General features: G+C 38.5%; 1 protein-coding gene across 4 annotated transcripts in view; it reads left to right on the forward strand.

Moving 5' to 3' along the window:
• LOC149290639 (unconventional myosin-Ib-like) overlaps positions 1–24,703 on the forward strand; it is a 78,753-nt gene extending 54,050 nt beyond the window's left edge. The window contains exons 14-30 of one of the 4 annotated variants that reach the window (XM_089488364.1): positions 1,136–1,198; positions 1,935–2,135; positions 2,425–2,651; positions 2,912–3,112; positions 4,833–4,926; positions 11,353–11,502; positions 11,997–12,065; positions 12,492–12,578; positions 12,825–12,911; positions 15,327–15,413; positions 16,464–16,538; positions 16,989–17,123; positions 19,514–19,620; positions 21,473–21,605; positions 22,013–22,165; positions 23,407–23,534; positions 24,580–24,703. In XM_089488364.1, coding sequence (XP_089344490.1) covers positions 1,136–1,198; positions 1,935–2,135; positions 2,425–2,651; positions 2,912–3,112; positions 4,833–4,926; positions 11,353–11,502; positions 11,997–12,065; positions 12,492–12,578; positions 12,825–12,911; positions 15,327–15,413; positions 16,464–16,538; positions 16,989–17,123; positions 19,514–19,620; positions 21,473–21,605; positions 22,013–22,165; positions 23,407–23,534; positions 24,580–24,703 — 2,121 coding nt within the window. The remainder of the gene's footprint in view (positions 1–1,135; positions 1,199–1,934; positions 2,136–2,424; positions 2,652–2,911; positions 3,113–4,832; positions 4,927–11,352; positions 11,503–11,996; positions 12,066–12,491; positions 12,579–12,824; positions 12,912–15,326; positions 15,414–16,463; positions 16,539–16,988; positions 17,124–19,513; positions 19,621–21,472; positions 21,606–22,012; positions 22,166–23,406; positions 23,535–24,579) is intronic. The other 3 variants (XM_089488366.1, XM_089488365.1, XM_089488367.1) reach the window with 3 other exon arrangements.
• Positions 24,704–26,183: the final 1,480 nt, after the last annotated feature.

A 26,183-nucleotide genomic window follows, 5' to 3' on the forward strand; every position in this document is an offset into this window, starting at 1 on the left:
GAATGCCACCAGGTAGTGTATACATCACTCATTTCACGTGGTATTGTATAGTGAGCACATTAAGTGCCGGAGGTATGCAAAAAATTACTGGACAAACAAGGAGTAAGCAAATTAAAAATATAAGAATTCTATACTTTGATTACACTTAAATATTTAAATTTGTATGCAAGTATTTATATATCGGCATGTAAAATGGCCTTAAGTAATAAAATGGAAAAAAATAGGATGAGAGTTTGACTGTGACTACTAAAAGAACAAAATAGTTCTGTTGTATTAAATTACCGTAATAGTTAATAGAGACAGAAGTCTGTTTGTTTTTGTTTTTTGTCTGCAGTAATAAAATGCCTGAGTCAATTTAGATGCATTTGGGTCCCACTATACATTTAGACCATTCATTGTTTTATTGGTTACTGCCCTTCCATATTTTATGTATCCGTTTACAGTATTGCATATATAATAATGTATCTTTATACAGAGTATTGTCCACGTGGTCTTGAACAATCGCCATCCTCTTGCAGCACCCCAATTGAATACATTGTTCTTTGTGGGCATTGGTCATTTGCTTCACCAAATTGAATACCACATCAGTCCCTGCATTGTTTGAATCCAAAAATATATTATTGTTTTTCAGTTAAGCATTGTGTCTCATGTTGAAAACCATGCAATAGGTTGACATTTAAAGCCAGAACAGTAGGAGTGTCTGATGTTCTTGAAATTGGAGAAGTATATACAAAGCACTGTTGACCTTAAAGCTTACGGCCGAAATGTTTGGCTCTGCTCCATTAAAGTGCATGGGAATGTGATACAGATCAGGGAATGGAATGAAGACTAAGTCTGGAAGTTGTTCAGGGGCATCCATTTTGCAATTGATGAACGGATACCGCATTTCTGAGTTTATTAGATGTTAACCAGTTCGGTGTCAAAACCGTTGAGTGGTATGTATGTTGCCTTGCCGTGTTAATGGCCTCGGCAGCAACCGTGAGAGAGTCTATGTGAAGAGGTAGGCAGTTTAATGAATGAGGATACATTGTAAAAACATCCCTCAGGAGATGTAATAGGATATTTGACCACCGTTTCATTTCCTGTCTATAGCGTTCTGCAATTTAACTGTTTCTTTTCCTTCCTCCCTTAATAGGGCATTGAGTGGACCCATATTGAATACTTCAATAATGCAGTCATTTGCGATTTGATAGAAAATGTAAGTACACAATAAAAGCATTAATATGCACAGGACAAGCAGATGTTTACATGCTATGCTTTTTCTAGTCCTGTCCAACAAAAGATTACCAAACAAAATTATGTACAATAAATGGTGAATAGAAATCGAGTTAGAGGTGCTTCTTCGCTAAAGTAGTAGTTGGCAGCATAGTTTGTGTATCGACTTGCTTCGCTATGCATCTTGAAAGGCCAACATTGGCTAATCTTCTCCACCGTGAGGACTAAATAGTTTAGGGGACAAGGCCGTTTTAAGGAAATTCCACTGAATTCAACAATGCCTTAAACAGGGCCAAACAGGCTTTCACAATGAGTCTTGCATTATACTTTGTGAGGTAAGGGAGTTGAAACTCTCCTGTGAACATCTACTTATGTAAATTAGCCCCACAGTGTAAATGCTTCTTAACTTTATTGAAGACACCCGCTGGGTGCTCATGGAATTGCAGTAAAAGCATGCACAAACTGGCTTAGAATCAGAGGCCCAGGAGATAACACTGATTTAAGTACGCATTGTACAGGACCAGCCAAACAAAAAGTACAGTCAAGCATCTGAAACAGAATGCTCTTACAAACTGTCCTGCTTTCTAAGGTTTTCTTGATGTAAACCTGGACCTTCTCTTATAGAAAGTGGAAAAGTTTAATCTGCTTGCCATGTGCACTTTGCTTTAGTAATAGGAATTATGCCTTGAGAACATATATTTATTTTACTCAATCTGTAGAATCAGAATGGAATTATAGCCATGCTGGATGAAGAATGTCTCCGTCCTGGCACAGTTACGGATGATACTTTCTTGGAGAAGCTGAACCAAGTCTGTGCCACTCATCAGCATTTTGAGAGCAGAATGAGCAAGTGCTCGCGTTTCCTGAACGATACGTCTCTACCGCACTGCTGCTTCCGAATCCAGCATTACGCTGGCAAGGTACCTCTCAGAACAAGCCTTAGGGCAATGTCTCTTCATCATTTGGCTTACGAACTTACCAGTACAGCACTGCTCACCTAATTAAACATTTTTAACTGAATTATTTCTATATAAAAGCTGAATAATTCTTGTTCAGCATCTTTTAATCGCAGATGACACATCCATACATACCCTTTCGGTAAAAAAATGTACTTGTCAGTGAACTTTTGTCAGTATATTTTTAATCTTGTGAATTGTGTTATGTATTACGTGAATGCTTGCATCTCCAACAATGTTGTACATCTTTCAGGTAATGTACCAAGTAGAAGGATTTGTCGATAAGAACAACGACCTCCTCTATCGTGACTTGTCACAAGCCATGTGGAAAGCAAACCACTCTCTCATTAAAGAATTGTTTCCTGAAGGGAACCCAGCCAAGATTAATCTCAAGAGACCTCCCACTGCAGGTTCACAGTTTAAGGCTTCGGTTTCAACCCTGATGAAGAACCTTCAAACCAAGAATCCCAATTACATTAGGTAGACATTGGCCAGTTGTATGTTCTTTATAAAAAAAAAAAAATAATGACCGACAGCTGATGGTTAGAAGACCACGGTACTGCATGTTTATCTAATGTAAACAAACTACAGATTGTATTGATCTGATTCTTGTCACAATCCAAGATGATATATATTTTGCTTTATCTATCAAATCTATCTTCTTGCCGTACCTACTATTTGGAGAAGAATATGTTGTAAAATAATTTTACAGTTTGCTAACTGCTACCACACTGTTTCAGATGCATCAAACCGAATGACAAGAAGGCTGCCCATATTTTTAATGATGCTCTTGTGCGTCATCAAGTCAATTACCTTGGTCTTCTAGAAAATGTTCGGGTCAGAAGGGCAGGCTTTGCTTTCAGACAACCATATGAACCTTGTTTAAAAAGGTACAAGATGCTGTGTAGGCAGACATGGCCTCACTGGAAAGGACCAGCTAGGTAGGTCATGAGCTTTGTTATTATTGAAAAATAACGAAATATGTTTATCTGTGTAAAAACTATTTTTACTCTTTTTATTATTAAAATGAAAGTTAAATGTCTCGTGCAGTCCCACCAATGAACACGGCATTTCTAAGTACTTTGTAAGTCTTTGGATATGCATCATTCCGCTTGTAGGACCTGTACCCTTCATTGCTGATTCCTGCACATGTGCTTGGGGAGTCTTGTTACACCTTGCTAGCTGGCCATGAATATAGTGGTGCTTTAGCGACCAGGAGATGTTTGGTCAAGCACATCTCCTGCAAGCCTAGGAGCTGAAGTGTGATGAGTAAGGCAAAATGAGGGAGAGGGTTCTGCAGAATTCAGCCATGTATTTTCAAGGTGGAGGAAGTACATATCATGAATGGAGTGTCCCTTGAAATCTCTATCGCATTTCATTCACTTGATCATTGTCAACTTCTCTACAATATCATCAGTGATTAAGTGAACTGTGATAACTATTCGATCTTATCTGGTTGATGGAAGTTGACAGGTAAAAGTTTATATTCTTGTTACCATTCTGAAGCTCTAGGAATTTACTCTGGACTGAAATGCATGCCGTAAGCAAACACAGTAATCTCTTGGTTTTTACAAGACCTAACGTTTTCATACCTACTTCACTTTGTTTCACCGTGTAAATAATCACCATAGCAATATTTGCTTAGTATTTTTACGAACCATAGCGCTTCTAAGTAGCCATTTCAATAGTCCATAAACCGTAGGGATTTTTTTTCCTATAATATCTGTATTTTAAAGAACTATTATGGTGTGTTTGAATGAGTTCTATTGTACTTCTGTCTGGTCATACAGCAAAAACACGTATTGAGTGGATTCTATTTTTAATTTTCATGTTCACTGTACATACAGGCCTGGCCATCCCAATAACCTACAGTTAGACTACCAAAAATAGATGTTTCAAAGGGAAATATTTGTAGAGAGATTACCAGTTAAACAGCGACTTCAGTTGTTTGTATTAATGTTGTTATATAATAATTGAAAGGCTTTTTTATCAGTGAAAGAGCAAATAGATCCCAAAACGAGTAGTGCATATACTGTATATATACTGCCATTCAAAAGGTTGGGGTCACGTAGATATGTTTTTAAGAGGAAAGCAAATTTTGTCCATTAAAATAACATGAAATGGATCAGAAATACAGTGTAGATGTTAATGTTGTAAATTACTATCGTAGCTGGAAATGTCTGGTTTTTGATTGAAGTATCTTCTTAGGTGTACAGAAGCCCTTTATCAGTAACTATCATTCCTGTGTTCCAATGGCACCTTGTGTTGGCTAATCCAAGTTTGTTTAAAAGGCTAATTGATCATTAGAAAAGGCTTTTGCAATTATACTAGTACATCTATCAATGACCTTGTTTTCTACTAAATCGGCTAAATCACTGTTTCGTTTTATAAAATCTGAACTCTTTCGATCCAATATTTTTTTTACAGCTAAAGTTTACTTTTTTATGGATTTGTCAATAAACAATATTCTGCAGCAAATAAATAGAGGGGCATAGGGTCTACAACATACCTCGGCAATATTACACCTTGACCAATTACATAAATATTGATATCGGAACATACACCCGCCAAAAGTGACGCTACTATGCATACCCTAACTTTCTTTTTAGCTGGAATTACACAGTTGCAAACTTGCAAAATTACCTTTTTTCTTTTTTCCAGAGATGGCGTAGAAGTGCTTCTTAATAACCTGAAAATACCCAAAGAAGAATATTCTTTTGGGAGATCTAAAATATTCATCCGTAATCCACGAACGGTATGTCTACATAAACCTGTGATTGGGTTTGGAAAATTGAGTATTCAAGCAGCTAATGTAATAGTCAAGTTATTAATAAAAAGGAGCTTCTATAATGTTTTCGGGGTCAACCTTCTACTTAGTAGATTCTGAACTTACATCCGGGCCACAGTAGTTCTCACACATTAGTAGCAGCAGTGATGCTTTTCAGAAGTCTTACAGTTCTAAATACCGTGTTTGCTTGATTATAAGACAAGGTTTTTTTCAGAGCAAATGCTTTGAAAAATTTCCCTCATCTTATATTTGTGGTTGTCTTCTAATCAGACCTCAAATAGAGGTCTGACTACAAAACTAAGATCCAGATCCCCCGCAGCGCTGCAGGGGACCTGGATCCTCCTCTCTTGCAGCCAGTGGAGGTTTGTGCTTCTACGACTGAGCACCAGCGTCACATGACCTTCCGGTGCTCATTCATAGAAGCCCTGGCGGAAGTGCCGGCAGCAGCATTGCACAGACCTTCCCCGGCTGCCCCACTAGACACCAAGGAATCTGAAGCACTGGGAGAAGTCTAGGGTAGGAGTGGCATATAGGGGGTTAAAGGGAATATCCGGAAAGCAGAGTGGTATATAGGGGTCAAGAGGCAGTAGTGGCATATGGGGGGTATAAGGGATTTATGAGGGGCAGAGTTGCATTAAAGGGGGTATAATGCATAACTGGGGTCAGATTTGCATAACTGGAGGCAGGTTGGCAAATAAAAGGAAATAAAAACAAAAAAAAATTTTTCTCAATCAGTTTTTATTAAATATGAAAAAATAGTTTACATGTGAATTAATATTTACTAGTTAAACTTTTTTCCTTTAGGGTAGTCTTATATTCAGGCTTTTTCTTTTTTTCCTAAATTAATATTCAAATATGGGCGGGGTTGTCTTATAAACGAGTAAATACGGTAATCCTATGCAATGTTTGTCAATGTATCATTGGGATAAGTATCTTAACTCCCATCAAGAAGTTGAGTTATTCCTCCTCTTTGATTGCTTCAGACAGCCTTTAAATTGGGCTTCTTTTGCCCTGATGAAGTCCCACCTAAAGTCAAACTTGAATAATTTTTGCACTTTCTGGAGTGTGCATGGCCACCTTGGTTACATTTATAATGGGAAGATTGAAAAGCATGGCAGAAATAGAGAACTTGAGGACAGGAAATGATGACATAATACCAGCCCTGTCACTCTAACAAAACAGGTCCCTGCTTCCCTGAGTATAACATAAACCAAATATCTCCAAAACAAATGCACTGATTAACAGACAAAACGCACAATCAATAAGAAGCTTCAGAATATACATCTACTTACACTGAAAGAGTGATCAACCTTGATCCGTGCAAAATTGTTAAATGTAGAAAAAATATTTTATCTATCCTGCCACTGTTCATGCACAGTCTAACGTGATTTGTGCTTTATGAATGAATTCCCCCCCCCCCACGTTACCTGTGTCCAGTTCCACAACTAGCTCATACGCGTACTTTGATCTTGAACAGCTGCACTTTGCAGAGTGAATTTTGGAGACTTTCTGAAGATGTCTAGGATTTCATTGCATGTCGAGCAGCCTCATTAACAGTATCTGATTGCTGACTAAATCCTAGACGGCAATTGGGTTCTTGTGCCCTGAACAGAAGAGCAGTGAAGAAGCCTTTATACAGAGCTAACAGATCAGTTACCTGGCTTGGCAGGAGTGTCGGAGTTGCTCAGCTTGTTCGGTTGAGTTGGTTTCAGTACTTGTTATTGGTGTATATTGTATGTTGAATACATTGTACTCTTTGTAAATGTTTGTTAGAACACAGACTTATCCTCTGAGATCACTCTTCTTACAACCACTGCTGCAATCAGTGTGGTTTATGACTTTCATTGGTGTATTCTTTTTGTAAGGCAATCTGCTTCTGACCCTATATGGTGTTCCATCACTGATTTTTAAGCACAATATATACTGTATTGGCTCGATTATAAGCTGGACCTGATTATAGGCCGCACCCTAAAAGTTTGGTGCTATTTTAGCATTAGTGGAATGATAAAACAGTATTTTACCTAATGAGAATACATGTATTTTAACATTTTTATTATCTATTATGCAGTTAGTCAGCATATGTTATAATATAAACAGAAATATGGAAAACCAATAGCCATTTTAAGGTCCCCCCCTTAATTCATATTGCACCTTACTTATAGATATCCCCCTCTTCCCCCCAGATATGCTTTATGTCCCCTAGAATTGCCCCCCCCCCCCCGAATTACCAATGCACCCCTGGTGTCTAGCGGGGCCAGCCGGTGGAGGGTAGACTAGCTCCGCTGCCGGCACTTTCGCAGGGGCTTCTATGACGAACAAACAGCGGAGGTTGTTTACACATCACGCAGTCGTCCACGGCTGTCGGAGAGAATCAAGGTCCCCTGCAGCGCTGTGGGGGATCTGGATCCTAACCCTGCTGCATGCCCGCAGCGGGGCTAAATGAAAAAGAAAAGAAAAAACATCACTGTGCTAAACCCCCGATTAAAGGCCGCACCCCCACTCAAGACTTAGTTGTGTCACCTTTGAGCGCAGAACTAGGGCTGCAACTAACGATTATTTTAATAATCTATTAGTTGGCCGATTATTTTTTTGATTAATCGGATAAAAAAATTTTTTTTTTTTTCAATTTAAAATAATGTAATAAAAAATGTACAATTTACACTTTCATCTCTTTATTGCAATGGCCTCTATCTATTCTTATTTTACTCACATAATAATAAAAGCTACAAGAACCCAAACACTGTTTCTCAAACTAGGTTTAAATACAAAGTTATTAGTAAATATTAATTCATATGTTAACTATTTTTCATATTTAATAAAAACTATGAGAAAAAAGCCTTGTTTAAATTTTTTTTATTTACCAAACTGCCCCCCGGTTATGCACATCTGACCCCCAGCTTGCCACTGTGCCCCCATATATGCCTTATACCTCTTATATGCCAGTGATATGCAACTGAGCCCCCTGATATACCTTTTACCCCCAGAAATGTTTTATACCCCCCCTGATATGCCTAATATCGATATGCCTTATACCCCCTATATGCCCTGAAATTCATAATACCCCCCATACACCACTATAACTCACCCATACTCCACTCTGGCTCCTCCCCCTCCCATACACCACTCTGGCTCCTGCCCCTCCCATACACCACTCTGGCTCCTGCCCCTCCCATACACCACTCTGCCTCCTCCCCCTCCCATACTCCACTCTGCCTCCTCCCCCCTCCCATACTCCACTCTGCCTCCTCCCCCCTCCCATACTCCACTCTGCCTCCTCCCCCCTCCCATACACCACTCTGCCTCCTCCCCCCTCCCATATACCACTTTGCCCCTCCCATACATCACTCTGCCTCCTCCCCCTCCCATACATCACTTTGCCTCCTCCCCCCTCCCATACTCCACTCTGCCTCCTCTCCCCTCCCATACTCCACTCTGGCTCCTGTCAGCCACGGAGGTTCACAAGACACCAGGGAGCCGGGTAGAGAGGCAGAGTGCCGTATGGGAGGGGGAGGAGCCAGGGTGGTGTATGGGAGGGTGGCTCCCATACACCCCTCTGACTCCTCCCCCCTCCGATACACCGCTCTGCCTCTCTACCCGGCTCCGTTACTGACAGGAACTTTCACTGCAGCTTCATAGAAGCCTCAGCGTAAGTGAAGGTGAGCAACGGAGGCTGTCTGTGCGATGCAGACCCCCACCGGCTGACAGAGAGGATGATCCTCTGTCAGCCGGTGGGGGTCTGTACGATGCGCACAGACAGCCTCCGATACTGCCCTTCGCTTACGCTGAGGCTTCTATGAAGTCAGTAACGGAACCGGGTAGAGAGGCAGAGTGATGTATGGGAGGGGGGAGGAGTCAGAGGGGTGTATGGGAGGGGGAGAGAGACAGAAGTGAAAGACTGGCCGACAGTGAGGGGAATCCAGGTCCCCTGCAGCGTTGCGGGGGATCTGGATTCTAGTGTTATAATCCGATCTCTGTTTGAGGTCGGATTATAATTTTTATAATCGATAAAAATCGATTCGATTAATCGATAATGAAAATCGTTGACATCGATTTTCGTTATCGATTAGTTGTTTCAGCCCTACTTAGAACAATGCTTTCTTAAAGTAAAATAATCCCATATACAACTACACTGATTAGAAAAACAAACAATATAGATAGTTTTAAAAAAAGAATGTTATGTTGGTGACAATTACTCCTTAATCTGAGTTAAGGGTGTATGCGTTCCTGCAAATTCATGTTTTACAAATTGCATGTGCTCTTTTCTGAAAGATGTGGGATTTAATTTTTCTTTGTATTCAATTCCCTGTTCCAGAAATGTTAAACACAAGACAATGGTAATGCTGTTCCCTGCTGGAAAAGCTGCAATTTCAAACATCTTTAACGTCAAAGAACAGAACACGGTGTTCTCTGATAAAACATAAACGTGTTCTACGTTTTGTTTCAGAGGGCGTTAAAATTCTGTGCTGTCGTGTGCACCTTTTTAATTTTCATAATTTTTGCCAGATAAGTGGGCGTTTAAAAGGTACTCTTTCACTTATGATGCCGGGTGACAAAGGCGAGCTATTAGCCGTGCTGTTTTGTCACAAGTATTGGTGTTATTACATTTATAGTTAATGAGCTTCACTATGGATGAGTAACAAATTCAAGGTGCTTTGTACTAGGGTATGTTTTCAGCAGAGGGACACCAGCAGGCCTGGACTGGGACAAAAAATAGTCCCAGGCATTTAAGCCCGAGCAGCCCATTTTTATTTATTTATTAAAGCCCACCCTTCATGTACCATCTTTGCATTTACTCATTCACACAAATCATTAACACATTCATTAATGCAGTCTCACAAATCATTCAAGCAATTCATCCACACATGAATTAATTGTCATACGCATTCACACAATTCATCCACACATTTATTCATTCATTCTCATACGCATTCACACTACCCCTTCTCCCCATCTTATCTGCCCCTTCTCACTATGTTCCCCCTTTTCACTATGTACCCCCTCTCACTATATATCCCCTCTCCCCATTTCTCACTATCTAACCCCCCTCTGCCCCTTCTCACTGCACCCCCCTCCCTCACCCTACTTACCTTGTTGCCGGAGCAAGCAGCAACTGCGGCCGGGCCCGCGGCAGGACCGGACTGACTGGGCCTATGCGGCTTCTACGGCCGCATTAACGCAGGGCATAAGGGGCACCTGCCCCTTTAGCCCGCCGCAACTGCGACTGGGTCCCCCCACCAGGGCTTACATTAAAACATCGGGGGGTTTTTTTACCTTTATTTAACATCCTCCATGTTAAATAAAGTTAAACTTTATTTAACATGGAGGATGTTAAATAAAGGTAAAAAAACCCCCCGATGTTTTAATGTAAGCCCTGGAGGGATGTTACATTAGGATGTTAAATAAAGTAAAAACATGGAGGATGTTAAATAAAGTAAAAAAAAAAAAACCCCGATGTTTTAATGTAAACCCTGTGCGGCCGCAGACCCCTAAGGCCGGCCTTCCTGGCCCCTTAGAGTGGCGGACCCGGTCGCAGTTGCGGCGGGCTTAAGGGGGAGGTGCCCCTTATGCCCTGCGTTAACGCGGACGTAGAGGCTGCATAGGCCCAGTCAGTTCGGTCCCGACTGGGCCTATTTTAAGGTAGGGGCCTGGAGCTGCAGCTCCATCAGCCCCTAAGTCAATCCGGCCCTGCCGCGGCCCGGCCCACCGGGCAAACGCCCGGTTTGCCCGATGGCCAGTCCGGGCCTGGACACCAGGCTGACAACTCGTCACATTAAGAGGCAACTTGGCTATCAGACCCTAGAAGACTTTTTGTTCTCCCCTGTTTTCAAAAGCCAGGGATGTGATGGTGGGCTCAAATCAGATCTGTAATTAAGCAGAGCCTACACGAAAAAGGCTGGCCTGGTACCCATTTTGTTTTCGAAAAGAATCCCTGCTTTGCACCTTAAGTCCATCAAATGTAGCTGAAAAAAAGAGTAGGACCATATAGGAGATCCCTGAAGCGTTTATTTACTTTACTGCATTTGCTAGACGGTACATTGGGGGTTCACATTGTCTGCATCAGTAAAAGGTTTCATATTCTTATTCAGCAAACAGTATAAGGATATTTCATAATTGCCGCTGGAATATACTTATGTTTCAGTCGTAATAAAGATGTCATTTGGTGTAAAGAAAGCTACAAGAGTGTAAATAGTAAGACATACCAGTCAAGTTGGTTTATACATTCTAGCTTTGTTGTCTTTAATACATTATTATATCTAAACTCAGTTTTACTTGCTATGGAAAATAAAATTCTTCCCTTTTACATACTCAAAACTCATACTAAATCAAGCCTATTGTAATCATCTGACCTTGTGAATGTCAGCTGTAATAACATGCGTTATCATTGCCCCATAGCTTTTTAAGCTGGAAGAACTAAGAAAGGAGCGCCTGGAGGATCTCTCCACCCTCATCCAGAAAATATACAGGGGATGGAAGTGTCGGACTCGATTCCTCCTTATGAAGAAAAGCCAGATTGTGGTGTCTGCGTGGGTCAGGCGCTATCTGGTAAGTGAGCTACTCATCACATGTCAGAAAATGGAGCTTTTGAAAGAAAGCTGATATATTTAGTTAATGTCATACAGTTGCAGGCAGCTATGGAGATCCAGAAGCTTCTTATTCCCTATTTACATGAAAAAATTGCTTTTGGAATCTTAAAATATTATCAAGCTAAAACTCTAATGATTTTAGTGCAATATGTGACATTTGGGGCAATCAGTTCTGTGCATGGGATATCCCTAATCCAGGTTTATGGTTTGCATCAGTGTCGTCTTAAAACATAGAAACTTTAATGGCAGATAACTATGAAAAGAATCAAACCTTGGTCTTATTTTAGATTCAGGATAGCCATATGCCTATCTTGTGTATGTTTAAATTCCCTTATAGTGTTTGTCATATAGAGGCCCAGAACGTGTGAAGCAAAACAATTGTCATTTAATCACAAATTGTTTACTTGTAACCCTTAAATTAACATGTTCTGTCTTTGACTTTCCTCATCATAGCAACAGAATAAGTACAAACAAATTAAGAGCTCTACGATTGTGGTACAGTCCTACACCAGAGGTTGGAAGGTAAGTGCTTCTCCACTCGGTTTTCCAATTTTATAGCATGTTCTGTGTGTTATATTTTGTAACTGCCATGTAGGTTGCCTGAAAAAAAAAATAGGATTTATTAAAAAAAAACATGGAATTTAGCATCGGATAAGAACAGTTTGGCCCATCTTGTCTGCCCATTATTTATACTGTAAATACTCAAACCTTAGCCTGGCCTTTCCTTGTTTTATATTCAGGATAAACATATTCCTATCCCACCCATGTTCTGCCAAATCACAAGTTTGTGGACAATGCTGATATGGTTATATACCAGTGGCACATGGGTCCAGCCATTGATAGCTTTCCACAATGCATGTTAGGATATATTAACAGTTTAACCTATTTGTGGTTGGCAAGATACTGAAGAACACGACTTTAAATTAAAACAAAAATTTTGTACCAAAGGCACGAAAAATCCTTAGAGAACTTAAATACCAGAAACGTTGCAATGAAGCAGTGACCACCATCGCAGCTTACTGGCACGGAACACAGGTAAAGCAGAATTCTATTTTATTAAATGTAGTTACGCCTATAGGGGTTCACATAATGGGGGCACAATGGATTATCGTTGATATTAACTCTTTGTTTTGTATTTAACCACACAATGCTATAAAAACGAGTTGTAACTATACCTGCTAGCTTGATTTCCTTTCACACTGGTTCATGTTCCTTGGAAACCTGGCATAACGTTTTACGCTTGTAAACTGCTCTATAACCTCGTTTTCAAATGCACAACAGGCGCGAAGGGAGCTGAGGCGACTGAAGGAAGAGGCTAGGAATAAACATGCTATTGCTGTTATTTGGGCTTACTGGCTTGGATTTAAGGTATTTCACGCATATCTCCAAATCACCCTCACCCGCCAGCCTCAGCGTCTGAATAACCATTAACAAAACCGTAATTTCAAGTTGTGCATGAATGTTCCCACTCCCGTTTCACACTAAACACCCATATTGTTTGTACAGCATAATTGTCGCATGCTTGCATAATCCTTATGATCTACCAACAATTCTTTAAATCTATAGATATGAGGGGCAAGAAATATTTTAGCTTGAGCATGAAAATGTCCAATTATTTTGCATGATGGATCATTTCAAAGCATATATCTAGGCATAATCTATGTATATGTAATTATCCTTTCATTGTGTACTTAAATAATGACGGTAAGTAAACTGAACCCAATAATGAAGTCTACCTGGCATTGTAGCTTCATTCAGATATTGATGGTCAGTTCCAACAATATTCATTGGTTTATATAAGGTTGTCGATCCATAGTGCTTTACAGTAGATTATCAGTGAGCCCTGTGTATGTGTGAACACGGATAAACACACCTAACTCAACAAGCTCTAGCTATACAGAACTTTTAATAATTGAAAATAAATATTTATGCTTTTGTGGGTTTTTCCAGTATTTGCTTATATTCACCCCTTCCTTTTTGTCTAGAGAACTTGTACATTCACATGGCCCTATTTGTTCAGCCTGACTTTATTGCTTTCAGAGCCAAAACTAAGCAGCGGAATCCAAATCAGTAATTTGCTTTGTCATTTAGAGACCTTCAACATCTTGTTAATTTATCTGGTGATGTATGCAACTATTTAGGATTCAGTATAATTGTGGCAATATTAAAAATACAAGATAAATGACATTAACGGATTCCTAGGATCTACTTTGTAAGTACATATAGAACCAAGTTTGGTGGCCATATGCTTATTATGTACAACATCCTCACCAGCCACAGTTCAACATTGTTTATTATGCCTTGAAAAGGGCTTATGCAATTCCACAGAAAAGTGTTTTATTCCTGTGAAAATGGGTAATTTAAAATTTAGCTGGAATGAAAATATGACCGTGACTAATTTTGCTCCTCTCACATAAAAGAAGAAAGCAGAGAAGTCTTGAGTGCGTTTTGTAAACCAAAGGTCAGAAAGAGTATAACAATTAACACCTCTGGACTGTCTTGCCAGAATAAATTCTGAATGATTCAATTGGAAGAAAATGTACGGGGGGAAAATGTAACAGAGCCCAGTAACAAAAAAGGCACAATAAGAAATTCCCACCCTTGAAAAATATGTCAACCTCCCCAAAACCCTTGTGGGTGTAAATTAAAATAGTAAAATAATAGAATCCTGTTGCCTTTTGTTGACATCAGAAAATAACTTTTTGGAATCTATTCTGTAATTAGCATGACATCGCACCGGAAATTATTTTTTTTTATACCAGTTTTGGTAATTCCTCAGCCTCTTGTAAAATTACATTTAGTGTATTTTGAGCTTTCATAAATGTACAAAATATTTACAGTTTTTAATAAGAAATTGGTCAGTTTGTGGGCGTTAAAGATTTACTGTTTCGGTGTGAAATACTGACACAATTTTTGATTGTTGGCTCATATCTGATAAATTGTTAGGTCAAGATGTTCAGATTTATTTAAAATAAAAATAAAGGTTGCAGTTGTACAACACTGTACAATCTAAAGGTGACCGCATGGTTTCTATTGTCAGTGTTGAATTATGTTCAAGTGTCCTTTCTGTAAAGATACAGGTAAGTAAACAGAAGACGTTTCCCCATGAGCGCTAAATCTTCTGTTAAAGGAATATTATCACTTAATCCGTTATACTGAATTTTAAAATCAGATGCTAAAACTTGTGTTTTACCAGGCTGGATTTGGGATTTCTAGCTCCATAGGCAAGCTATGCCTCTGGGGTCCCATTCCTGCATGCTATTGCTTTAAAGCATAAGGGGGCCAGGTGGCAGCACCCACATTTACTCAATGCCGAAGGCAGCCGCCTGTTGTCTTTATGGTGGAGGTGCACATGGATATTTCTTTGCTTCCTGCTACCCTTTTGGTTTAGTGATACCATAGAGAACCAGAACTATGGATTTTTACAGGTCATAATCACAGCCAATCCTTGATAGCCATTATGAGATGGAGAAAGATTTTTGTACCCTATACCCTTGCACTTCTTAAACTCCCTTCTTATCTTTACAAAGTCATTAATGGGACTGTGCTAGATTCAATTCAAAGTCAATTTCAGGACATGAAAGACTTCTTACTTCTGGTATGCTATATTTCTGTTTTCAGTAAGACATTCAGGTTTCTTGGGATTAACAAAAACTTTAGGTGTTTCTCCTATATTGTCTGCTCCCTCTTCAATGGTTTCCTGTACTGGAAAAGGTACTCTTCTGGTCGCCATTGTGCTTTCTGCTTCCGGCTGTGTATCCATTCAACATCTAAACATTTTAGGCTCGAAGGGAATTGAAGCGCTTGAAGGAAGAGGCTAGGCGTAAGCATGCAGTTGCAGTCATTTGGGCTTACTGGCTTGGACTAAAGGTACTTCTTTAACCACTGTGAAATCAAGTGTCTACTAACATCCCTTTGTGATTGCCTCTGTCACCGGTTGTCTTTTTTTTTTTTTTTTTTTTTTTTTTGCACTCTGTTCAATTACGCCACATCAGTAACTGTGATCTTCACTGTTGATACTCTAGTTTCATCATTGTATCCATTTGTGAAGCAGCATTTTATCATGTATGTTTTGCTTTTGAGTAACTGTATTGGTTAATGCACAGGGAGCTGTCTCCATTACAGTTTTGTATTTATTAAAACATGTAGCTTCTGGTTTTTTTTTTTCTTTCTAATCAGAGGTAAACGGTATAACATTAAGGCACAATTTTACTTTTAATAACCTGAGATCTGTGTCAGAACTAGTATAACAATTCTATGTTATCTCACCTTCTCATGCATACTTGTTACAAGAGTCCAGATATTTCTGAAACATTAAACATAAGTATCATACAAATATATAACTGTGCAGTTATGCCCCTATCACTAAAGCAGTTTGAGTGGACTATAGAAGTTGCAGATCAACATTATCTGCAGAAACCCCTGTTGTCCAACTCTGATCCATTGCATCCAGACATAGTCACACGAAGAGTTATTTACCAGGAATGAGAAGACAAATTGGTCAATTCAGGTTTCGATTGCGTTTTAAGATGCTTTTGGTCCTTAACGTTTAGAAGATTTTTAGGAAACAAAACCTGAAAATATTGGATACTGTAGATTCTGAGTATTTCAGTGTATCTTCAAACATTACTTCAGCTCTAAACATTACAGTAAGAACTCTTTATCATGTTTCTTTTCAAAATGCTTATTTCAGAGTGGTCCTTTTTTAGTTTTTTTTTTTATGTGCCAAATGTAACTGTAAATATCATTGGTGCGTTGCTTTATGATTATTGTTAACACTTACCAAGTTGTGTTTTCTTTGGTCTCTTTTCAACTTGTACCTTGATTGTCCTTTCATCTGCATTTGAACTACTTTTGTTTCCTTTTCTATATGATTAAGGTAAACCTTCATTTAAATTTTACTTAATTGACTCCTCATAGGTCCGTAGAGAGTATAGGAAGTTTTTCCGTGCAAATGCTGGGAAGAAGATATATGCATTCACTATTCAAAGAATAGTAAGTTTCGGAACCCAATGTAGCCTTTGTGTATACTGTAAAACCATCTGTTCTAGCAATTACTGTAGATGTGGCAAACCATCTGTGAGCCTGGTGTCTACAAACTGTGTGGAACAAATCCAGCATTTCAGTGACTTTCATATGCCCTAATCAATGATGCTGTTACCTAGCAACTAGACTAGTATGCTAGATCTTGTATTCTTGAATTTATGCTATTGGGATGTTTCAGTAGTATCTCTGTAAATAAGATCTCCATATTGTGTGGCTGGCGCATTATGTAACTCTTTGTTGACGAGAATGGTGGGAAATGATGGCCAATTAGTTTATTAGTAAACAAACAGCGTTCCAAATATAGGCAAACACTAAATTTAGTTTGAATTTGTGCTATACATTTGATCTAAGATGGGAAGAAATATAATTCTGTATATATGTTCTGTTTTCTCTTTGCAGATACAGAAGTACTTTCTGGAAATGAAGAATAAGATGCCTTCAGTATCGCCAATAGACAATAATTGGCCGAGAAGACCTTACCTCTTTTTGGACTCTACACATAAAGAAATGAAAAGGATTTTCCATCTGTGGAGGGTAAGCTTTTGATTTAGCCTTTAAAAACCATAATCATCTGGTTTGAACATTTCCAGCATGTCCCTGTTTATTACATCTTGGGGAAAAAATAGTGTGCTTCCAAAATTGGACAATAAAAGTGGTGTGCAAGCCATGAAAACATAGCCAAAGGTTTTATGTTGGCTCTTATAAGCAGTAATGAGCCATAAGAGGAAGAGCTGTAATTGTAAGAATCAGTCTGCATCAGTATCAACAAGTGTTGCCGTGGTATTAATAGCTCCTTACTTTTCTTGGTAGTCATTTAGAATTATTTATCATTAATTATTAAATAGTACAAAATATAACCAAAACTTTACGTATAACTAATGGTGTGGAGTGATGCTATATTAGAATTTTCAGCTAATGTATAGAAAAAGAAAATAGATTTTAAAGTTAAATGCAAAATGTGCTGGAAAGATTGGTGGCAACAGCTATATCTATCAACTTCTTAATTGCATTAATATGTAGGACAGACCAGGAATTACGACCTTCATGAATGCTGCCTTGGCGTTAAACATACGGTCACCAGATTTCCCCTTGATCTTTATAGGGTGAAATTTAAATCAGTGCGGCCCTGCATGAAGTGTGTATGCTATTAGTGATCCCATGACACTTATATGTAGTTTCATGGAGAAATTTGCTAGTGTCCTAAAATTCTTTCTTCTCCATCTATTTTTTGGATAGTGTGCGTCATATATTATATATACTGTATGTATACACTTATTTCTAAGCTTTGCAAACTGTTCCTTAATCGCCACTGCATGGAAGAGCAGGACTGTGCCCAAAAATGGGGGCTGTCTTTCAAAAACTAAGACTCTTGGTATATTAGTGAAAGGTAATCCTATTGAAAAAAACACAAATGTTGACAAGACAGTTTTCCATTCGGCAGCAAATAATCATAGATATTCATAGAAAAAAATGAACAAATCATGAATGAGACATAATTATACTTGACTTACGAATTATTTCTAGGAATGAAACTCAAATTAATACCCACGATGAACCTTACGGTGTTCTGCAAGACAAGAAAAAGACAAACAGTCCAGTATATTCAGGCTGGGGAAAAACATTTAATGATGGTTTCAAAAGATCAGCTTGCTATTTATTTGCAAAGATTACACCAGAGATAACATGCAATAAAACATGATTACTTTGTCATTTTTATGGCTGCAGAAGGTAATGCAAAGAGCTCTCTGCTTTTCTATAGGAAGTCCTCAAAGATAACACACAATAAACTGAAGTTTTTTCTAGCCGCTATTACAGATCCTAACAAAGCAGCTCTAGAAATAACACACGGTTACAGTAGTGGAGTTTAAACACCATAAAACGACAGCAGTCATATGCAAAGAAAGGTATAATGAAAAAACAAAGCAAAAAAAACCAAAACAATAATAAAACATGGAAATGTGTGGTGTATATGTGATGCATATGCAAAAGTGTAAATATAGGTAATAGAATAATGAACCACATTCCACTTTTATCCTTTGTGCCTACTACTTATGATTGATAGCTGTTAGGGCTATATCTGAAGGTTTCCTCTATCTGTTGCCACTTTCATTTGTAGTTCAGGTGAGACAGCAGTATTAGAATGCGCCGATATGCAGTTATCAAATTGATCTATTTAACGGCTGAATGTTTGTTTTTTAGCGTCACAATTTGTGTGTGTGATATTAGTGTCGGACAGGTCTGACAGCTGTCTTGTTTTGGGGGTGGGGCGGACATTAATGCAACATTTAATCAACTACAAGTCTAAAAGATATACTAGTGATGTAACAATTCTTGAACTTGAATTTTAAGTTCTCTGTCATGCCATTCAGTCTAGTAAAAGATATGTAATGTAAGTGTAGGTCATTTAATTACTTGAGATCAGGTTTAAAAGAAGCATGATCTCAGGGTTAATCACTAGATTAGATGAGTTAGCGTTAATGTAAAACTGCCCTGTATAACATCTGCAGTCCTAGTTCACTGGGACATTATTGTGTTTCTGTTTAAATAGCGTTTTTAGGGGGAGGGGAGGACATTCTTTTATAGAGGAAATGGCAAAATTCCTTCAGCACAGTGACTGTAAACTTCCTATTCTTTATTACAGTTGATGTGAACTTCAGTAATGAATGCAGCTTAAAATAACAAACAGCATTCTTTCACCTTAACTTAAGAATGGACTTATTTGTTACTATTTATTATCTATAATAATGGCTATTTTGAACCTTATACGTAATTTAGTGTCTTTCTCTTTGGCAAACAATATTATTTGTATGCTATTAATTTGCTTGTTGACAACTGTTTTTAATTGTTTTCTCAGGACAGTATCTTTTAAATAGTTTGAGCCCTGTAAGCTATTTATTATCCAACTTTAACTTTTTTTTTTCTAGTGCAAAAAATATAGGGACCAATTCACAGAGCAAAAGAAATTCATTTATGATGAGAAACTGGAAGCCAGCGAACTCTTCAAGGACAAGAAGTCTTCGTATCCTGCCAGGTAAGAAGTTGAACGCAGTTTTTCTGCAAAGGAAATCTAGAATTTAAATAATCATTGAGTGATTTAAAAGTGATGCATAGGTTGATGAATGGTGGTTAGAATGAATTACATACATGTGATCTTTCCTTTGAAAAATATGAAAAAGGTCAATAATGCTCTACATACAATGGAGTATATTTGCATTTTATTACTATTTAATGTAATTCACATGGATAAATAATTTTAGGAATAGGTATATCTATATGTACTGTGACAAACCCTATAGCAGGAGGGCCATACATGTCACTTTTAGGGGTCCTAAGCACAGTCCTCTAGGGCAATCAGTCTCGGAAACACCAGCTTGTAACAAAACAGATCTTTATTTTGAATTGCTGAAACCCCAAAAAATAAATCATAAAAAGAAAACCTAGCTCCCAATTGGAGCCCTCTCTAACTTAACTATGCTGGTCTAAACTGACCAGCCTAATCACCCACTACCTCAACCTCCCAACCAGACCCAGCTACGCCAGGCTCTGGAAAACCTCCCCCAGACAGCACACAAAATGTCCAGGCAGGTATTGCCTCACTTGGCTCAGGGATAGTCTTCTTCAGGGCCTCTCCTTGCCCTGGGAGCACAGGGAACTTCCTCTTCCCCCAACAGTCTTCCTGAGTATCAGGCTCCAGGGGTTTTTAATGCCCAGCACCTGTGCCTGACGCCAGCCTCATAGAAATCCCGGACCGGATCCTGCAGAATTCTTGCCTCCTGGAAAACCCGGCATGGAGTTTCCACAGAATGGGGGAATGGAGCATTGGCCCACCCTGCTCTCCAATTGCTCCACCCCAGGGACCCATATGTATAATCTGCATAGCAGCTGTACTCAGATGCCATGCTAATCATCTCCCTGGGGTTCACACGGTCACAGTACGTATGTCTGTACCAGGGCATAGAAATACAAATTTATATCTGAGATGCATATCTATGTATAGTTGATCTATTGATATCCGGGTATGGACGCATTTACAGATATTGATATTTAGCTCTTTATGCATACTTATGCTATAACGTTTTCTATTGATTGTTTGTCTTCTCCTGGTACCACCCTTCTCGCCCATGCGTGCACATTATTTTCACTGGGCTGCTGGAATGGCCTCTCTTGTCTGGCTGGAGCATCCTTCAGACCTACATGTATATGTAGGGCATCAATAGGTCACTCCCAGACAGCTGTCTCTTATCACTTGCTACAACATAGATTATTGCAAATAGCTGAGATGTTTTCTTTTCTGGGTCACAGTTATGCAGACACATTTTAAACCTTTGTACTTAATTACAGTCTTAAAGCTCCTCTGTGACCTCTGGCAACACAGAATTGCTGTGCAGAAGGCATTGACTCCCTGGTTAGCTGCAATGTACCTTTTTCTTGAGTTGTATAGACATTAAGATAGCATAAAAAAAATATCCTGCACATACACCACCAAAAAATCTACATTTACACAACAAAAAATAGGAGAGAGAGAAAGTGGAATGGTAGCTGAATGTAGAAGCCAAATCACAACGGGTTACTTAGCAGGAAGGAACATTGCTTTCTAACCTAGAATGGTAGAAAAATACATCAACTTCTCCAACCCTAAAAGCCAACATTCAATGAGCAGAAGTGTGGCAAAGCTTAGCATGCAGCTATAATAAGCATCCTTCCATCAGCTGTTAGGGACGTGAATCTGTCTTTTTTTTTTTTTTTTTTTTTTTTACTATATTTTGTTACTATTCCTCTGTCTTGTATTTCTAATTTTTAGTTGTAGTAATAATCGTGCTGATGTGAAAGTTTTGTAAAGTTCTACAGATAAAATGAAGATCCTCTGTCCTTTTATTTAATAGTGTTGGGCAGCCATTCCACGGTGATTACTTGGAAATTAGCAAGAACCCCAAGTACAAGAAGCTAAGTGATACAATAGAAGAGAAGATCATAATAGCAGACACTGTAAATAAGATAAACCGAGCCAATGGGAAGGTAAGCTTGTCCGGCTCTCTGAAAATAATTCGGTTGTGTGCGATTGAGTTCAAATGCTCCTATGACTAAAGAAAAATTAGAACACTTAGATATACTTAGAACATAGATATCTCAAGTGAAACAAATCTTTTTATTTAAAAACAAGTGTTGGGGTCTCCATAGGTTTTCAAGAGCGAGTAACGTACAGACAATATTCTTAATATACACTGCAATTTCCTATAACTATGAATTTATTTATATAACCGTAGATATGACATGTTGGTTACTTAATATCCTCTAATGTATATAGGTCAAAACTTTTTGTATTTTTTTGTTCAGAGCGTCTTCACGTGAGAGACTAGGACAGAACTATATATAGCAGCATATTTTAGCAAACATACTAGATAAACATTCCTTCTAATTGTCAGGGGGCCACCAGGATTTTCTTGCTGACAAAGAGTAATGTCACTATTGCTGACCAAAAGTCGGGCCAAATCAAGCTGGAGGTTCCTCTGGGAGATATCACCAAAGTTAGCATGAGTTCTCAAAATGATGGTTTCTTTGCTCTTCATCTAAAGGAGGTATGGTTGATATTTTTAAATGTGCATGTGTATTTCATTAATTGTATTTCTGCTGAATATGTTTTCACATTACCAGCTATATATAGGAGTCTTACTTACATGAAATGTACCTCCAATGAAAGCAAAATGTAATTTAGCCATTAAACTAGTAAAAAACTATAAAATAATATTAAAGGTCCTCTCCTGACCACTAGCGAACCTGTAGGGTCTGGTGGAAGCCATGGAATCCTGCTTAGAGCATAAAAGGAATGGAAAATTCAATTTAATTACTGTCTGTTCAAAGCTTTGGATATACATGGCACCAAATACTTTTCTTAAACCTTTGAATGGATATTAATATATATAATATAGTGAGACGAAACCATACCACTTTTCTTATTTAGGCACACTCGTCTGGCAGGCTTACCAGTTGAAGTTGTGAACTTGGCTGGCTTTAGATTATTCAACCTGTTTAATAACACTGGTGTACTACAAGAAAATCAAAATAGTACTTAAATTCTATAGGCAGTACACGATTCACTGATGAATTCACTGAACTGGATTATCAATACTTCCTCCTGTACTTCTAATGTGTTCCTGAGCAATGTACCTAAAAAATGACATCACTCAATGTAGTGTCATTCTGAATAACAGTGAAAAATGGAAAATGCCGGTGCATACTTAACAACCTTCCAGGATTTCTAATTTAGGAATCATGGAGAACATGTAATATCACATGCCGCTCTACCCCCAGCACTGATGCCAAGACCTTAATCCTAACTGTTTGCCAAGTGACACCTAATTCCTAGACACTGTTACAAGGTTAACTTGTTATATACCATCAGGGCCCAACAGCACCTCCATCTTAGGTTTAGCAGACACCCAGACACTAAGTATTTATTGGATGCTGGCTTATGTTACCGCGTCAGTTTGTATGCTGTTTATAGTTGTATTGTTTCACATATACTGTCTGCATAACATCTTAAAGTAATAAAAAAATTGTATCCTCATGTTGATGTAATTTATTCTGCCGTGAACTTTCACTGTGGCATTAGGTGGCTGTATTATGTAATTTCATTCCTGGTTTATGAACCTCATGCCAGTTAGCAAATTCCTGAGGCTGTTCAAAGTGCTGGCAGACCTCTTGCTAACTCTGCCGACTCATCAGAATGCCAAACTTTATGGTGCTGAAGTAATACTTGTAATTAGATGCTTGTGTTGTGTTGAATTTAATTGCAGACTTCTGTCTCTACCATTCCTAGGGTTCTGCAGCAGCTTGCAAAGGCGATTTCCTGTTCAGCAGCGATCATCTTATAGAAATGGCCACCAAACTCTACCGTACAACACTGATGCAAACAAAGCAAAAAATTTACATAGAGATTGCAGATGAGTAAGTTGGATTTCATGTTCTCGTTCTTTTGAAAAATGCATTGTATCAAAGTTAATATTCTACAGCATGCTGGAACATGTGATTGACCTTGCATTTGTTTTTCTTTTCCTCATCTGATACTGATAGAAGAGTTGGCTATTGCGCCAGGGTCTTAGGGAGCAAGGGTGCCCAAAAGTCTGATGCACTCTATATCAATTCCTTTTTTTCTGTAGACCATAGAGATAAAATCAATTTCCACGTTTCAGTTCTTTCACTTCAGACAACCAAAAACCTTCTGCCAAATTAACATGTGTTACAATAATCTGGAAAGTCTAAGGGTTTGGGTGTTTGTTTGTTTTTGTTTAACCATTAAAGTGTATATTTTTATTTGCTACCATTAATCATTGATGGTCTTTCAAAAAAAGACAGACCCTTGTCCTAGTCAGCACAGCCTCCATGGCATGCTGTTCCCAGGTCCTACGCATCCCTAAAAGGCAGAATACTGGGATATAATGTCATATCCCAGCACTTGGCAGTAAGAATGGTGACCATTGCCCAAGGGTTAGGCCTAGGGCTTTCAGGACCGGCGTTGGCAAACTGCGTCTTCCCTTGAAGACCGCGTTTTTTAAAAAAAATATTTAAATTCTGTGCTCGTGATTCGCTGCAAAGCAATCACGTGCACAGAATTGAGGGGGAGTGGCTGCTACGGATCGCTGGGGACATCGCTAACGTACCTGGTACGTCCCGGTCTGCCGATGACCTTTGACCTGGAAGTACCAGGTACGTCCCGGTCTTGAAGGGGTTAAGGACCAATTTGCCCATTTGGTCTGCCTGTTTTTCCTGATTTAGAGACTCAGAACTTGAGTCCCATGCATATTTAAATTCCCTTACAATACCACTCCTGATGGTAGGCTGTCTGTCTATCTATCTCCATCTCAGAAAGGTAAAACTACATTACATCTATCAACTAAAAATTAAAAAAATCAAAACGCACACAGTAACCGATGAATTGGTAATACATGGCTCACTTTTAGAATCCTCTTAACACACTTTTTTTCTCCTGCAGGTTCCTTGTGCAGTTCAAGCAGGACAAAGTCTGTGTGAAGTTCATCCAGGGGACCCAGAAGAATGGCAACATCCCCACTTGCAAACGAAAAAATAACCGCCTGTTGGAGGTGGCTGTGCCCTAACCACGTTTATGTGGGTTTTTTTGTTTGTTTTTTTAACCTATGAACTTGATTTTACCGGTGCAATTTTTAAAGAGGCGTTTTTGTTTTTAATTATTTGTAGGTTGTGCCAAAGGCTTGGAGTTTTCCAATGCGCCTGTTTGGCCCATACAATATGGCAATCTTCTGAACATTTTTAAGCTTTTTAGTACCTTATCTTTTTTGAAGGGGAATGTAGCCGATGTGGTTAATCCAAAGAAAGATGTTTTTTTCTGAACATTAAGCATATTTCACCCATAACAGCAGAGCCCATGATAGGCGAGACTAGCATCTCTCTGTATATTTAAATGTGGTTCAGTATGTATAAAATCTGAAAAACCCCACTCAATTATATAAAGTAATAGGGCGCCTACAAAATAGTTTTCGTCAGTGGGTGCCAATGGTGCCAAAGAATGTTTCTTGGATTCTCTTGATCATGCAAAATGGAATCAGAAGTCAACAAAATCTAAAAAGTTGTTAAACCACTACAGTAAATTTATAACACTATGGAAGGTACCTACTTCATATGCTTTGTGCAACTGTATTTTGTCGAGAGTTTGCAGGACCATCATTTGTATGGATTTTCTCATAGTATGTTTAATTGATGTGGAGAATTTTGTGTACTTAAAAGGGTTTAGAAAAAAATAAATCTACTTTTCCAATTGTGTGCAACACTGAAACATACTACAAACTAATGAATGGATGATTACCAGGATTGCAAACAGGTAATTTGAGGTGGCAGTCCCAAACGGCATGTTTAATTTTCACTTCCAGAAAATGGTTTGCTTGGTAGGGAAAAACAGTAGCGTTTATCTTATATAATAAGGCACATAGTGGCTTTTCCAGGAAAATGGTACTGATGCCCAAAACTAGGATGAAACATTGGTGCTGAGAACTAGCTTAAATGTATTTTGCCTGGATCTGTTCTGTGCATGAGTTAACCTTTTTAAATGCACAAAGATATATTGAGGGCTTATGTATAGGCATGTTCAAATATATTCAACATATAAGAATTTAGATGTATTCTATTTCCATAAAATGGGTGACACATTTTTATAGTTTCCTAATTTTTAAGACATGGTTTTGGATCAATAGTTTATAAAATCCATATAGTTGATATATATATATTTTTTTGCAACCTTGTAATTTCCTGTACATCTAAAATAGCTTAGGCTTATTTTTTTTATTTGGAAGAGGGCACCAGAAACCTTACAGGATCTTTGCTTTTGTCAATTTATTTGTATGTGGGCAATACCGAACCTATACTTATTATTAGACTCCGAATACATGAAAGTTGTTTGTTTTTTTTTATATTTTTTTTTGGGGGGGGGGCGCTGTGCGCAAAAGGTTCGTATTGCAAAATCTTTGAATCTTAAATGTACCCGAATGCGGCACTAAAGACTTACTATCGCTCAGTGCCATGATTACACTGAAAATCTTTTTCTCAATGTGATTGTAACAAATG

Source organism: Sceloporus occidentalis, unplaced genomic scaffold (genome assembly GCF_023333645.1).
Source record: "Sceloporus occidentalis isolate IW3139 unplaced genomic scaffold, rSceOcc1.0.p SCAF_38, whole genome shotgun sequence".
Classification (NCBI taxonomy): Eukaryota; Metazoa; Chordata; class Lepidosauria; order Squamata; family Phrynosomatidae; genus Sceloporus; species Sceloporus occidentalis.